This window comes from Hyperolius riggenbachi, chromosome 5, assembly GCF_040937935.1.
Source record: "Hyperolius riggenbachi isolate aHypRig1 chromosome 5, aHypRig1.pri, whole genome shotgun sequence".
Taxonomy (NCBI): domain Eukaryota; kingdom Metazoa; phylum Chordata; class Amphibia; order Anura; family Hyperoliidae; genus Hyperolius; species Hyperolius riggenbachi.
Window position 1 is genome coordinate 287,777,133 of NC_090650.1, and position 14,855 is coordinate 287,791,987.

General features: G+C 40.6%; 1 protein-coding gene across 1 annotated transcript in view; it reads right to left on the reverse strand.

Moving 5' to 3' along the window:
* The window catches only part of LOC137519395 (1,25-dihydroxyvitamin D(3) 24-hydroxylase, mitochondrial-like), a 54,321-nt gene that overhangs the window by 24,327 nt on the left and 15,139 nt on the right, over window positions 1–14,855 (reverse strand). Inside the window, exons 4-8 of the mRNA XM_068238349.1 lie at window positions 10,981–11,171; window positions 7,716–7,809; window positions 5,181–5,277; window positions 5,012–5,103; window positions 1,200–1,311 (exon numbers count right to left, since the gene is read on the reverse strand). Coding sequence (XP_068094450.1) covers window positions 1,200–1,311; window positions 5,012–5,103; window positions 5,181–5,277; window positions 7,716–7,809; window positions 10,981–11,171 — 586 coding nt within the window. The remainder of the gene's footprint in view (window positions 1–1,199; window positions 1,312–5,011; window positions 5,104–5,180; window positions 5,278–7,715; window positions 7,810–10,980; window positions 11,172–14,855) is intronic.

Below are 14,855 nucleotides of genomic sequence, written 5' to 3' on the forward strand. Positions count from 1 at the left end.
AGCCAGCCTAGCATGTACCATTGTGATATATCCAAGAGAAAAATGAGCTTGCTTAGGGATTTGCAGGATGTCAAAAGCCAGCTCACATAAATTGGCCAGGAATCGAAACAAGGCCTACCGCTTGGAAGGCAGCTATCCACACCATTATACCACCAACGCTGCACACTACAATGCTACATGCTGAAGCCAGCCTAGCATGTGCCATTGTGATATACCCAAGAGAAAAATGAGCTTACTTAGGGAATTGTAGCATGTCAAAAGCCAGCTCACATACATTGGCCAGGAATTGAACCCAGGCCTACCGCTTGGAAGGCAGCTATCCTCACCATTATACCACCAACACTACGCACTACAATGCTACATGCTGAAGCCAGCCTAGCATGTACTATTGTGATATACCCAAGCGGTAGGCCTGGGTTCGATTCCTGGCCAATGTATGTGAGCTGGCTTTTAACATCCTACAAATCCCTAAGCAAGCTCATTTTTCTCTTGGATATATCACAATGGTACATGCTAGGCTGGCTTCAGCATGTAATGTTGGTGGTGGTATAGCGGTGAGGAGAGCTGCCTTCCAAGCACTAGACCTGGGTTCGATTCCTGGTTATTGTATGGGAGCTGGCTTTCGACATCCTACAATTCCCTGGAAGACAAGATCCTCCGGAGTAGGAGGAGGAAGAGGAGGGAAGAAGAAAAAGGACCGGGGGAACAGCCAACAGGTGCTATGGTCTACCAGTTAGCATAAACAAGGTTTCATTTGCAATTACTTTAAGTTTTAATTTTGCGAAATTCCGGCGGAAATGTCATAGCAACGGAATTTAGCGCTGGCGGAATCCTTGAATTCCGGCGGAACGGAATTTGTTCTTTCCAATCATCCCTACTCAAGCGCTGCAGCCACTGAGACACGCTCCAGAGGCCACCCTGTAGTCTTAGGGAGTCTTGCCTTGAACTCCTTACTGAATAGGTACTGACCCTAGCCAGGATTCAAACCCTGGTCTCCTACATCAAAGGCAGTGCCCTGAACCAGTACACTATCCAGCCACTATTTTACTGTACTCTGCAATGAAAGTAAGGGTTTTTACACACAAGGGGTGTCTTTTTCTCATATTTTAACATTTAAAACATAAATGAACTAAGCTTTTTGTTTTATTTGTCAGAATTGAAATCATGTTTTCTGATATGAACCCATCTCAGCTGGTTACCTGTTGAAAATATGTCATCCCAGGCTTCTGTATGGTTTTGCCACGATTTTGTGTTAAACTGCTTATGAAGGTCGGCTGAGGTTACAATGAGAGGACCTAGGTATTCCATCATCTGTAAAAATAACAACAACATGCACATTAACCTACTAGATGTACATTATATAAAATTGAGCTTACTTAATTACAAGGATAGGAAAACTAATACCTAGTTAAAAGAATTATTCTTGCCACACACTGTCATGGAATCTGGTATCCTCTCTTTTTTCTTCTGTGTTAATCCTCAGGGCTGGATTTTTGGAAAGGCCACAAAGGCTGGGCCTTGGGCGCCTGCAGGCCAAGGGACATCTGACCATGGAAAATAGGATTTGCTACATATGACTGAGAAGGCTGAAATGGGGAACATGTGACAAAAGGGAAACTGATGCTCAATGGAGTTTTCATGAAAGAAAGAGGATGCTGCTCAACTAAGAAATAATTAATTTCTTCCATGTTTTTCGTATGATTCCCATTAAAATGCATTTAGAATAAAATATTTGTTAGCATAATTTATGAACCAAACAAAGTCTAATTGGTGGCAAAAAATAAGATATAGATTATTTCTTTGTGATAAGTAGGATTACAGTTATTGGCGAATGAATGGGAGGAGTGCTGTAAGGGGAAAATTGGTTTGGTCCTTAAAGAGAATCTGTACTCTAAAATTCTTAGAATAAAAAGCATACCATTCTATTCCGTATGCTCTCCTGGGCCGATCCTTGCTGTTTCTGCCACTCCCTGCTGCAATGCTGGTTTGTAATTAACAGTTTTAGGCAGTGCTTACAAACAAAAGACTGGCTTCTAACCAGAGTATCATAGGCTGAGAACTAGCTTACTGTGTGACTCATGCAGAGCTTGGAGGGTGTGTGTAAGGCTTCTGCCAATGACAAGCAGTGCTGCACATTCCACACATTCCAGCCTCAGCTCGACAGACACGACAGATGAAAGGAGATAAGATTTATTACAGAGACAGTGCAAGTAGGAAAGGCTGCAGTAAGACAGACCACATTAGAACAGTAATAGGAACTTATAGGACAGAAGAAATAAGGCTCAAAATTTTGTTACAGAGTCTCTTTAAAGGGAGAAAACCCTTAGTGGTTAACTAGTTAAAATGGAATTGCAACCACACAAGTGCTAAATTAGTGATCTTTCAGCTGGGTTTATACTGGGGCAAAAGCCACATTGGATGTGATATGTAATGCATATGATGAAGCATGTCGTTTATGGAAAATATGTTTCATTACCACAGAGCATGGCTTGCATTATGCCAATGGATTCTGTGTCACACCACACCACACATGCTGATGTGAACAGGGACGGACTGACCAATCCAGCACTTGGGCATGGACCAAAGGCCTGAGGTCAGCCGGAGGCCTGCCCCCGGTGCCTCTCCAATCTGGAGGTTTGGGTGCCATGCTGCTTGATTTGAGCGCTGGCTTTGGTGTCGCCGGGGCCCCCCGCCTGCCCTGCAGAATTGAAAGCAGGGCTAGTTGGCACAGATACTTTAAGTACTTACGTGTTCAAACCTCTAGCACCGCCCCTCTTACTGCTCTCTGTGCCTCTGGTGTCCTTTCCCCATGGTTTCGGCGGCGCCTCATATGACGTCATAGGAGGCGCTGCAAGCTGGAAGATAGGATGCTAGCGGCTAACAGAGAGCAGTCAGTACTGCTGCTTGCTGGAGCCTGCCCTGAAGCACGTAAGTATCTGTGACAAGCCAACTAGTCCGCTAGCAACACTGGGGGGCCCCTCGGCACCACTGCCAGCACCCAAACCAAGCAGCACCCAAAACGCCAACCCAAACTAAGCAGCCAGCAGCCAAACCAAGCAGCACCCAAACCTCCCACTCAAAGCAAGCAGCACCCAAACCTCCCACCCAAAGCAAGCAGCACCCAAACCAAGCAGCACCCAAAACTCCCACCCAAACCACCCGCCCACCCACCCAGCACCCAAACCACCCTCCAACCCACCCAGCACCCAAACCACCCTCCAACCCACCCAGCACCCAAACCACCCTCCCAGCACCCAAACAACCCTTCTAGCACCCAAACCACCCTCACACCAAGCACCCAAACTACCTTTCCAGCACCCAAATCACCCTTCCAGCAGCCAAACCACCCTTCCAGCAACCAAACCACCCACCCAGCACCAAAACCACCCACCAACACCCAAACCACCCTCCCAGCACCCAAACCACCCAACCAGCACTCATGTGTGGGAGCTAACGGCTCTTGCATTTCATGTGTGGGAGGAAATGATTATTGCATTTCCTGTGTGGGAGCTAACAGTTCGCTAACAGTTCTTGCATTGCATATGTGGGACCTAACGGTTCTTGCATTTCATGTGTTTAACTAAGCAAGATTTCAGGACGTAAATTTCACGCCCTAATTGGCCCCCCTTGCATTTCATGTGTTGGAGGTAATGGTTGCTACATTTATTTATTTGATGGTTATAGTGGCTTCATTTGCCTGTGTGTAGGAGGAAACTTGACTACTGTCTCAGAGCCACAAAGTTACATTATTTAGCTCCATGGGCCCCCTCCTGTGCTCCCCCGCAATAGACAGTTGCCGCAATGTCTGCATTGTACAGGGCTTGATAATCTCCTATTGCCCGGGGGCCCAATGAGTTGTCTAGATGTGAATGCACCATTGCAATATAATTGCATTGCGTTACCAATGTTATTATATTGTCCGACACAATGCACCACAGTGCCCCAGTGTGAATATAGCCTTCAGCAGCAACTGTCAGTATGTTTCAGTATGAGGTTGCAAATTTTTATCTTTTAATAGTAAACAATTTAAAAAGTTCTAGTCCAGGTTTGCAGGATCATTTAAAGTGGAATATAACCCTGTATTTCAACTTTGCTCTAAAACATTATTTACAGTATATTACATGCAACCAGCATTTTTTTTTTTACTAAACCAGCATTGGAAGGGTTACACAGAGTTTTAAAGTTCCTGGAGATTTTTGCAGACGCATCCGAAGCTGAAATAGATACATTTTGTTTACATAAATGTATCTAAGTGTTGAATGTTACACACTTTGGCTGTCCTCCAGCTCAGTCAGAGAGAGTGAGTCACATTCAACACTTAGATACATTTATGTAAACAAAATGTATCTATTTCAGCTTCGGATGCGTCTGCAGAAATCTCCAGGAACTTTAAAACTCTGTGTAATCCTTCCAATGCTGGTCTAGTAAAAAAAAATGCTGGTTGCATATAATATGCTGTAAATAATGTTTTAGAGCAAAGTTGAAATGCAGGGTTATATTCCGCTTTAAGATTTCACCTCTGTAGCTTCTTGGACGTCTCTGAAAATGCCTTAGTACATCAGGCTCAGTGACTAGCATTATTTTGTTATTTTTTATTTGCATGTGGGAGGAAACCCACGCAGAACATACAAACTCTTTGCAGATCTTGACCTGGCTGGTATTCGAACCCAGGACCCAGCGCTGCAAGGTGAGAGTGCTAACCAGTACACCACCACTAGAACTGGTTGTGCTGCCTTATTTGTGACTGATTTTCACCACACACTACAATCTGTTGCAACTTCCCAGTGTATCATTTTCTGCAGCAAGGCCAATGGGTTTTTTGAGTCCAGGCAATGCCATGAAAGGAGAGCTATTCCAACTAGTGTAAAAAAGAAGAAACTTATGAATGGACAGATTGAGGAACTGTTTGTCTTCTCATGTTGATGAGTTCCTCTTTTGTAACCTGCTGGTAGGAAAGGGCACTTTCTTTTCAAGCTAAAATTCTGCAGTAAATAGAGTATAGGAATTGTACCTTTTTTACTGATTTTATGAACGTAAGGGCCTCTTCTGTGCAAGTCTCCTGCAGAAGTCCACATCTCTCATCATACAGGACTGAGCAAATTACTGGAAAAGAATGTAAACATTATTTATAGCTACACATCCACATAATGCACTAGACTTTTTTTTATATGTTTACTTACCTTCATATGAAAGTTTATTCAATTCAAAATACAAATTATCAAATTTTCCATCTTGGTCACATCTCTGGCTAATATATGTGATAAAATCCTGCAATACCTGCAAAAATATATAGAAAGTTAAGCTGTATAAATGTAATTCCACTAGTGTAGTTTGTAGCTGAAACTAAAGCCCCGTAGATGCACTAAATTCAATTTGGCTGAGGTGGCCAATAATCCACCAGTGACCCCCGCCCGCTGCTCGGTCAACAATCTGCCAGGCAGATCAGCTTGTTAAAGCGATGGCCAATATCTTTGTTGGTGCCGTTCACCCTGCCCAGCATCTGATGTCATATCTGTGCAGCTCCATCAGCCCTTCACTCCCATATTGCAAAAGAACGCATTGTCATATGTATAGCTGACTCTGAGTCTGTACAGCCTTGGCCCGGTGATGCCGCCCGAGTGATTGGGCCCTAATCCCCATTGGGGCACTAACAATCAAGAGTGTGTATGGGTCTTTAGTTTCAGTACCCAATAGGTTAGTGGTTTTATGTATAAATTAATTCATACAACACTGTTACTGTTGTAGTTACATATCTGTGTACACTAGAGCAATTGTAAAGGTTCCACGCTTGACATATCTGTTTAAAATAATGGATGGTTGGAATTTTAAAGGTGTAACTCTGCTTTCACAAAGAAATAAAAGGTCTCCAGCAGATCGACTAAATATTTAAACAAAATATATTAGGGCCCGTTTCCACTAGCTCGGAAACCGGTCCGAATCCGCAGAGTTTCCCCGCAGGCAAATCGAGTGGGGAAATTCTGCCATAGGAAACAATGGCGCCGCTGGCCGAATCGCTATTGCCATCAGTTTCCACATGGCACGGCTTATGGGATTTGTCAGCGTTCCTGCAAAAGAGGAAGTGCCGCCGCGCGTCTCCCAGCCATGTGCGGCACTAGTGGAAACTGGCCCTTATACTAGCCTACCTTTTGAGCTCTGGATATCGCCATACAAGGTACTGGAATTACATCTAGAAAGTAAGTGTACGGAAAAAAAATATGCCACCCTCAGTATCCCTACCAACAAGTTTCAGCATTCCCATGTACAATGAATGTGACAGTGTAGTTGCATATCTATGTTGTTCTGGATTTTTATTTAGAGTCATCCTACATAAATTGGTTGTACTCGATGGATATATGTCTTTTTTTAACCCAAATAACTATGTAACTATGTACACTGTATGCACTTTGTTGCATTTTGCAGAAGGTTTGTATTCCACAAAACACAAGGGCACTGTGATTGTCATAGAAATTGTGGTGCCCCTTTTTCATTTCATAGTGTGATTGCATTTAACAAATAAAAACTCCACTGAGACATGTATCTTCTCAGTTCTCAAGTGTTTTCCTCTGTTCTTCAACTTTACAAAATCATCCCCATAGTCTGTGGTATGTATACATGTTACTACTGCAACAAAATACAGAGTATTCCATTCCCATATGTTTGGGAAGGGCATTGAGGCTTTCTGCACTACTTAGACATTGTAAGAACAAGGGTTGTGGCACTTTTTGAGCTGAAAATGAAAAAATAGATAGCAAGCTGTACATACAATCAGAAAAACATAGCAGTGTGATTCCTCCAGACTGAACTGAACATTACATTATTATTCAAGATGGCAGTTTTTAGCACTAGCTGCTGTGACCTCAAGGGACATTGTAATTTTCAAATAGATGGTATTACCTTGGGTCATAGATAGATACGATAAATATTGATTAGTTACATGTTATGCCAGACTTTAGACAGACTTTAAAATGCTTATTATAATTTCACAGCCAAGAGCCAACATAAAATGATTTTGTAATAATGAGAAATATTTATTGCTATTAGGATTTAATGGACTTTTCAATGATGATAGTGGAGAGACAAATGAGAATCATTAGCACTGGGTGGCCAGAGTCTTCAGCTCATCAAGATTATCATTATTATTATTTAGACTTATATAGCATCAACATCTTCCACAGTGCTGTACAGAATACATAGTATTCTCATTTAACTGCCCCTTAAAAGGGGGTTACAATGTAATCCTATCATAGTCTAGGGCCAATTTTAGGGGGAAGCCAATTTACTTACCTGTTTGCTTTGGGGAGTGCATGGAGGAAACCGAAGTGCCTGGAGGAAACTCTCACAGACACAGAGAAACATACAAACTCTGTGTAGATTTGCAAACTCTGTGCAGATAGTGACCGTGGGATTTCTCTGGGCACTACAGTTTCCTTCCACAACCCAAAAACATTCAGATAAGTTAAATGGCTTTCCCCTAAATTGGCCCTAGAGTATTGTAAGATTAGAGAGTGAGTCCCTGTGAGGAGCAGCCAATGCTCCATTTGAGGTCTGCAAAATATGACAGGGAACCAGATCCACTTACTTTGTCTTGCTCACATCCCCTCTTCCAAACCCTGGTGAACTTTGAACACTTGCTAGTGTCATTGCTTGTCTTAGAAATGCACAACAATCCTGCTAATCTATGTTTCTCTCATTGAATGGTGTGAAAGAGAAATCACCTCATTAATCTTTACATCCATTTTTGATATCTCTTTAGGCTTCATGAGATGAGTTTGCACAATCCTTCTCATATGATACCATTCTTCTCCTTCCCTGCAAAGTGATCACATACAGATAAAGATGTGTATGACTATTGCAAAAAAAGAAAGAAAGAAAGAAAGAAAGAAAGAAAGAAAGAAAGAAAGAAAGAAAGAAAGAAAGAAAGAAAGAAAGAAAGAAAGAAAGAAAGAAAGAAAGAAAAAAGGATGGATGGATGGATGGATGGATGGATGATTGGGTGGATGAGTTAGTGGATGGATGGATTGATGGATGGATGGATGGATGGATGGATGAATAGGTGAGTGGGTGAATATATGGTTGGTGGGTAGGTGGGTGAGTGGATAGATGGGTGAATTGAAAGGTGGGAGGGTGTATGGGTGGCTTAATGGATGGGTGGGTGATTATTAAATGGATGAGTGGGTAGATGGTTGGTTGGTTGATTGGATGGGTGGATGGATAGATGGGTGGATGGTTGATGGATAGAGGGATGGGTGTGTGGATGGATGGATAGAGAGATGGGTGTGTGGATGGATGAATGGATGGATGAATGGATAACTCTTGGATTAATGGGTGGGTGGATGGATAGGTGGGTGGTGGGTGGATGATTTGGTGGGTGAATGGTTGAGTGGGTGGATGGGTGGATTAGTGTGTGAATGAATGGGTGGTTGGGTGGATGAGTGGATGAATGGCTTTAGGGATGAATGGATTGGTGACTTGAGTGAGTGAGTGAATGGATGGTTGGTTAGGTAGACAAATGGATGGAAAGGTGAATGGATAAGTGATTTGATTGATTGATTGATTGATTGATTGATTGATTGATTGATTGATTGGGTGGATTGATGAGTGGATGGATCTTGGATGGATAGATAGGTGATTGAATGGGTTGGTAGGTGGATGTTTAAGTGGGTGGATGGGTGAGTGGACTTTGAGTGAGTGAGTGAGTGAGTGAGTGGATGGATGGGTTAGAGAGTGGATGGATGGATGGAAATATGGATGGGTGAGTGGGTGAATGGATGGTTGATTAGGTGGGTGCATGGATGGGTGAATGCATAGGTGGGAGGGTAAAATGGTGGGTGGTGGGCTTCATGGATGGATGGATGAATGCAGGAATTGTTGCTGGATGCGTGAGTTGGTGAATAAATGGATGGGTGGGTGAGTGGTTGATTGGACGAGTGGATGGATGGAAGGATGGATTGATAGGTGGATAGGTGCATGGATGGGTGGATAGCTAGGTAGGTGAGTGGGTGAATGGGAGAGTGGATGGATGGGTGAGCCAATTTAAATATATTTATTAGTTTTGGACAGCACAGTGTGGAATTAAGATTTCTTTTGTGTGTAATTACTGTCCTAGGGATTGGTTTATGGTACTTTTTCTGGTGTGGAAAACATACCTACCTGCTCAAAGACAGAGATTTCAACAAATACAGGTTTTTGTTTTCTTTTGCAGAGGACGGAAAAATATTGTTGAGTCTGACTTTCATTTCCTATCCCTGGGAGTACCACAGGATGGGACTTTCAGTTTTGATATCCTAGCCAAAAATTTTTATGCAAGTCCCAGGGACATGGTTGTTTATCTTTTTCCAGAATATCCAAAACTAAAGATGAGGAAAAAAAAAACTATTCTAGTGATAGTCTTGAAGTAATACCCCATTGTTCTCTCATAATAGAGACTGTGCCTCCGTGACTATGGAAAATACATTTGCCTACCCCATTGTGCATGAATAGTAGTGCTTCAGTTATAGAAGGAGTCTATTGTTGTTGCTAAAAGGTAAGCTGCAAGACTAGCTACTTACAGTCCCCTTCAGTTGCAGTCCGTATTTTCACTAGCAACGAGGACTTATTGCTTCCCCTCAGCTAAAATGCATCCAACAAATATGGAAAGGGCTCCACCCATGCACCACATCCCTAAACGTATTTATTTCCCTAAAAATTGTAATCTTCTCTTATGTATACCCACTTTTTCAAACTCAACAAAAATTCAAGTAAACAGACATAAGGATGCAAGGATCTTGGACAAAATGTATTGCCAAACAGAGTCTTTGTTTACATACAAACTGGCCAATCAGAGGTTTGTTTTTCTTGAAGGTGTTGCTTAATGGGAAAGAGTTGTTTCAAAGTTAAACAAGCCTCCCTTGGTGTGGTTCCTATTCTATTAAAAATTGTTATAAAGATATGTCACAGCTTCAGGAGACTTTTTGTAATGTACTGTTATTAAAAGGAATACCATATTTCTTTTTCAATTTGCAGCTGGATATATATTTTCCAAAGTGAACTGAAGCTGAAATTTCACTTTTCTGCAGGATGTGTACTCTTTGTGGGGTATGGATTTCTTAAAAACTTCCACTCTTGCTTCTCAAGTAAGATAATGCACAAAGTAGGAGCTTTGTTGCTAATTGGTCACACCTGGACTAATCTATTAACTAGCAACAATCTAGGACATAACCAGTTTACAGTTATAAATCTTGTGAAATATCTGTGTTCTACATATACATGTTTGATATGCTTACATGCAAGCAAACTGAAAAAAAATGTGCTTTGTTTGTTTCCCCCATTAATGACTGCAGTGAACAGAGCAGAGTTGGAGGAATTGCCCTTTTCTTAGTAATAGTGGAGTTTCCCTTTAAGACAAAAGCCATCATCATCCTCTTCCAATACATGTTGTTGCACCACAGTGACCATAGCAACCCTTCTCTGTTGAATCTGGGCTGTTTTATACACTGGAGCCTTATCTTGAGAGAAATAAAGATGAGGTTTCCTCTGGAGTTGCATATAATCAACATTTTGGAGCTGGGATCCATAGATCTGACAAACAATAGATTATTGATGTGCTCTTTTCAATTACTATCTTCTGTCATATTGGTGGACTAGTGTACACTTGTTCATTCTGGCTTCACCCTAATACATGGGAGTGAATTATGGATGTGAAATGTGCAGACAACATCTTATAAAGCTGACTACAATTTAACAAAGACAACATTTTTATCTTAATACCAGTCTAGGTTGACATTAATAAATAAGTCTGAATTTATTTGTATTAATACTGTAAATGTATTAACCTATAACTGTAATTACACTGTGGTGATTATTTTAGACTACAGCCATCTACCTGCAAAAAAAAGTAAACACAAGAAAATATCCATTGTCTATCAAAATATTTCCTAATGAGATACATCTATGTATTAATATACACACAGTATCTGAACTATGAATATGATGTATACTTACAATGTAAGCAGACCAAAAGCTTCCCCTCTGTGCTCTCTGTACAGTCTCCAGGGTTTAATCTCCATTCTCTTGGGATACATGCTTTCTCTTCTTAAAAAGGTTTCTAATAAAACTGGGTCTCCAATTTGTACTGACTTAAAAGATCCCAGGTTCATCTTGAAAACTCCACCAAACTGCTGATGGTATTTTAGCTAAAGAGCATTAAAACAGCAATTACCATTTTTTTATTGGTTTAAATCAAAAACTCATCATTCATTACATTGCTAATATTTGTGAACTGTAGCATATAAAGTGTAGTGTAGTAGTGTAGTGTAGTGTGACGTCTATAATAACATTATTAATAATAATAGCAGCATCAAGTAATAGTAAAAAAGTAGTATTAGTATTTGTCCCAGTGGATTATAATTGGTAATAGAAGTAAAACTAAAGATACATTTTAGTAAAACGCATTAGTGACATTGGTTGCAATAACAAGTTCAGGCTACATATTTACCATAATCTCATGCTGATTTTGCAAACCTCCATTCCAAAGAAGATTTAGGAGGCTTCCAATGCCTGGAAGGTCAACTGGACCTGGGATGGAAGAAAAAGGTAAATGTCTTCTTGTGTGGCCAACACATTTGGCTGGTGTGTGAAAAAATGCCTTAGATATGAAAGTTTCAGGTACATTTAGAGGCAAGAGCAATGAAAAAGTCTTCATAGTAGATGTAATTGTTCAACAAGCTATAGACAAAAGTATATATAATGCTGAATTCAATAGTTATCTATGTAGACTATATGCACATCATAAATCAGCAAAGTGTATAAACGCTTGTTGGTATAAACTCCTTTATATGGAGTAGCTCAGAAAAGGGAATACAGTAGTCTGCAATATCATTGGCTGACAGTTTTGAGGGGACGAGCTTTAAAGTGTTTGAAAAGACTAGGAGACTGTTTACACTGGGATAGTAAGACTTTTTTTCCTTTGCTAATTAAATAGATGGACAAGGTCAATAGACTGATGTTCAAGTGCACTTCTTACTATTCTTGAAACATCCCAAGGGGGCAGTATCTTGCTAATACAAATATGCACATCTTCTACCTGGTTACATAAGCCAGTTTATTATTCAGTAAAATTAAAAAAAAATCCTCATGACCATTATATGCGTACTGTACATAGCATAACACATTTAAAAGTTGATCTTTGAATGCACAATATCAACCTATGTTTTAAAAATGAAAATACTAGCATGGTATTTATACGGTTTAGCTATCTAATATGTTTACTTTATACAACATTTGTAATGTGGTGCAGGTTGTGGAAAACATGCCCTTGTTGTAAATCATAAACTTTTCATAGCTATTTGTAAAACTATCGACAATAGATGTCAACAGCTTCAAGACTGGCTTTCTAAATAAAACTGATGCAAAAAAAAAAAAAGAAAGAAAGAAAAGAAGACGAACCCTGTGAACCATACGGCCTTTGTTAGCAGCACAGCAGTTCTCAAAACAGCACTCCACACAGATTCCATGGCTTGCTCTGAGTCCACTGCTGCCTGTCTACCACACTTTCTGTATATAAATCACTAATTCGGTCTATAATAAAACTGGGGCATCTCTTGGCAACTAGACATTCTCTTCAGTGACAGTGCATTTGGTATTCTTGGCCAGGAACACTGCATATGTTCTAAATTATGTCACCAAGGCAATATAAACTCAATTTTGTTGATTGCTTCCTGGTTGCTGAATGTTGTCCCTGTTATTGTTCAGCTTAACAACATCAAATTCCTATGTATTGCAGAACTTGGAAATCTAGAATTGGATATATGTACTGTTCACTGTGCACAATTTGGAAAAGTTTTAATCTCTCAGGTCTTGCAATGGCCAAATAAATCATATGCATCACTGAGCAGGGTCATGGTGTCCTATCTGAGGTGAAACATACCCCGCACATGGATTTTGACCTACAATTTCGTGAGTATAAGCATCCTATGGACATTTTACACCAACTGTTTTCCAGCCAAAATAAATAAACTCCTGGGCCACAATACAGTAAGGGGAGGTCTGGTGAAAGCATCTCTAAATTACATGAGCTCCCCATTGGGCCAACTGGCATTCCCATTGGTCAATTGGTCTGCTCTAGCAGCAGATTAAAAAATGCTCTATAGTGGTGCTCCTCCTTCTACTGGATTGCGGTGCTCCTTTTACTGTATTGCAACCTGAGAGGGGTCGGTAGTGGCAGTGCTACATAATTTCACCTATTGATCATTATGCTTACCGATGGGATGTCTGCTCTTCCCAAAGAAAGATTAAGGATCCGTCAATCAGAGGTAAAGTATACATTTTTATTCCAGGTTAAAAATAAATAAACATTTGTTAACATCTTAACAGCTGCATTTTTTAGGCTTCACATGGACTAAAAAAAAGTAATGCCTTACCTCTGACTGATGGATCCTTAGTTCTTCCAGGGAACTGGACCTTTCTTAGCCTCTCAAGCCAGACCCCTTCCACATCCAAGGTCATAATAAATGGTGTATCACATGTCCTGCTACTTACCATACAGGTGAGAGACCCAATCATTGCATTTTTGTTTCTCCATTAATGCAAAACAAAGAAGGAAACAAGACTATCCATTGACAAGGTAGGAATCAGACAATAATAGGTGCCACAATATTAAGTAAGTATGACATTTTATTTAAAACAACATATCTTCAATCATTAAAAACTAATACAAAAACTATTAACATTTTCTAGAGGTGGGGGTTACTATACTGCTTCAAAAGTGTCCCTAGCATAAAAGCAATAAAGTGACTAGTGTTAACATGGTGAATTGCAATTTCATCTCAATACAATAATTAATAAATGGTATGAAAATGGTTCACTTTAATAAAGTCCAGTCCACAATGCCAGTAGCAAGGTGGATGCAAATGCCAGTCACAATCATGCCTCTCCTTTGCAACAGCACTGAATACCCTTTGCAAGGCAGGCTAGAACCTTTAGAGCATATTCTGCCACTTGTACATTTTGCACACCCACAAATCCACTGTTTTCACTTTGGAAGCTATAGATTGTTAACCTTGTTTGCCTGAAAAAACTCTGCAATGCATCTGTTAGACATCACCTGGTGGTGAGCACAATGCTGTTCATTGCTTCCTATTTGTTTGGCATGGGTTTCAGATCTGCAAGAATTAATATGTGCATTCCTGTTGCTGGATAGTTCTCCCATTGGACAATTGCTAGTTTGGATGCCCCTATCTTCCTCTTCTCCTGTGCCTTAGATCCCCTTTCTTTTACTTCCTTCCTACCCTCTTCCTCCATGCATGGATGGAAACATGTGTTAAGGAAATATAAAGTCTTGGAAACTTGTTTTGTTCTCTCTTGGCCAAGTCCCTGCCCTGTGGCAGCATTAGCCATTATTCAGGTAGAACTGCTAGAGAGACTTAGAGAATATCAGCTCTTCCTCCTCTTACTGGGATATCATCTTCCGGTTGGTGAGTTGCCTAAATATCTGTGCCGATTGGCAATCAATTGGAATGGGGTCACTGATGACTGCTTGATCAGAACTGACCGTTCAGGTTGCTTCATCATATTTTGGAAATATTTTTGACAGATTTTCATCTGCATATATTTGGCAACATACTCCATGGTTGCTCTCTCTCTCTGTTGCTGGCCTGGCACAGGCACTGCAGCACATATAAATAAGAATCCCAGAATGCAGGGACATATGTTATTGGTGCTGGGCTCCTGTCCTGCCAAGTAAGAAGTGGCTGTGTAAAATCCACCAATAATAAACATAGACTATACCAACCTTTTTTCAGTAACATTTGTAACCCTGGGTAGCTCAGTAAAAAGCAATTAACTATTATCAAGTGCATGCGGCACATTAAGTACATGTT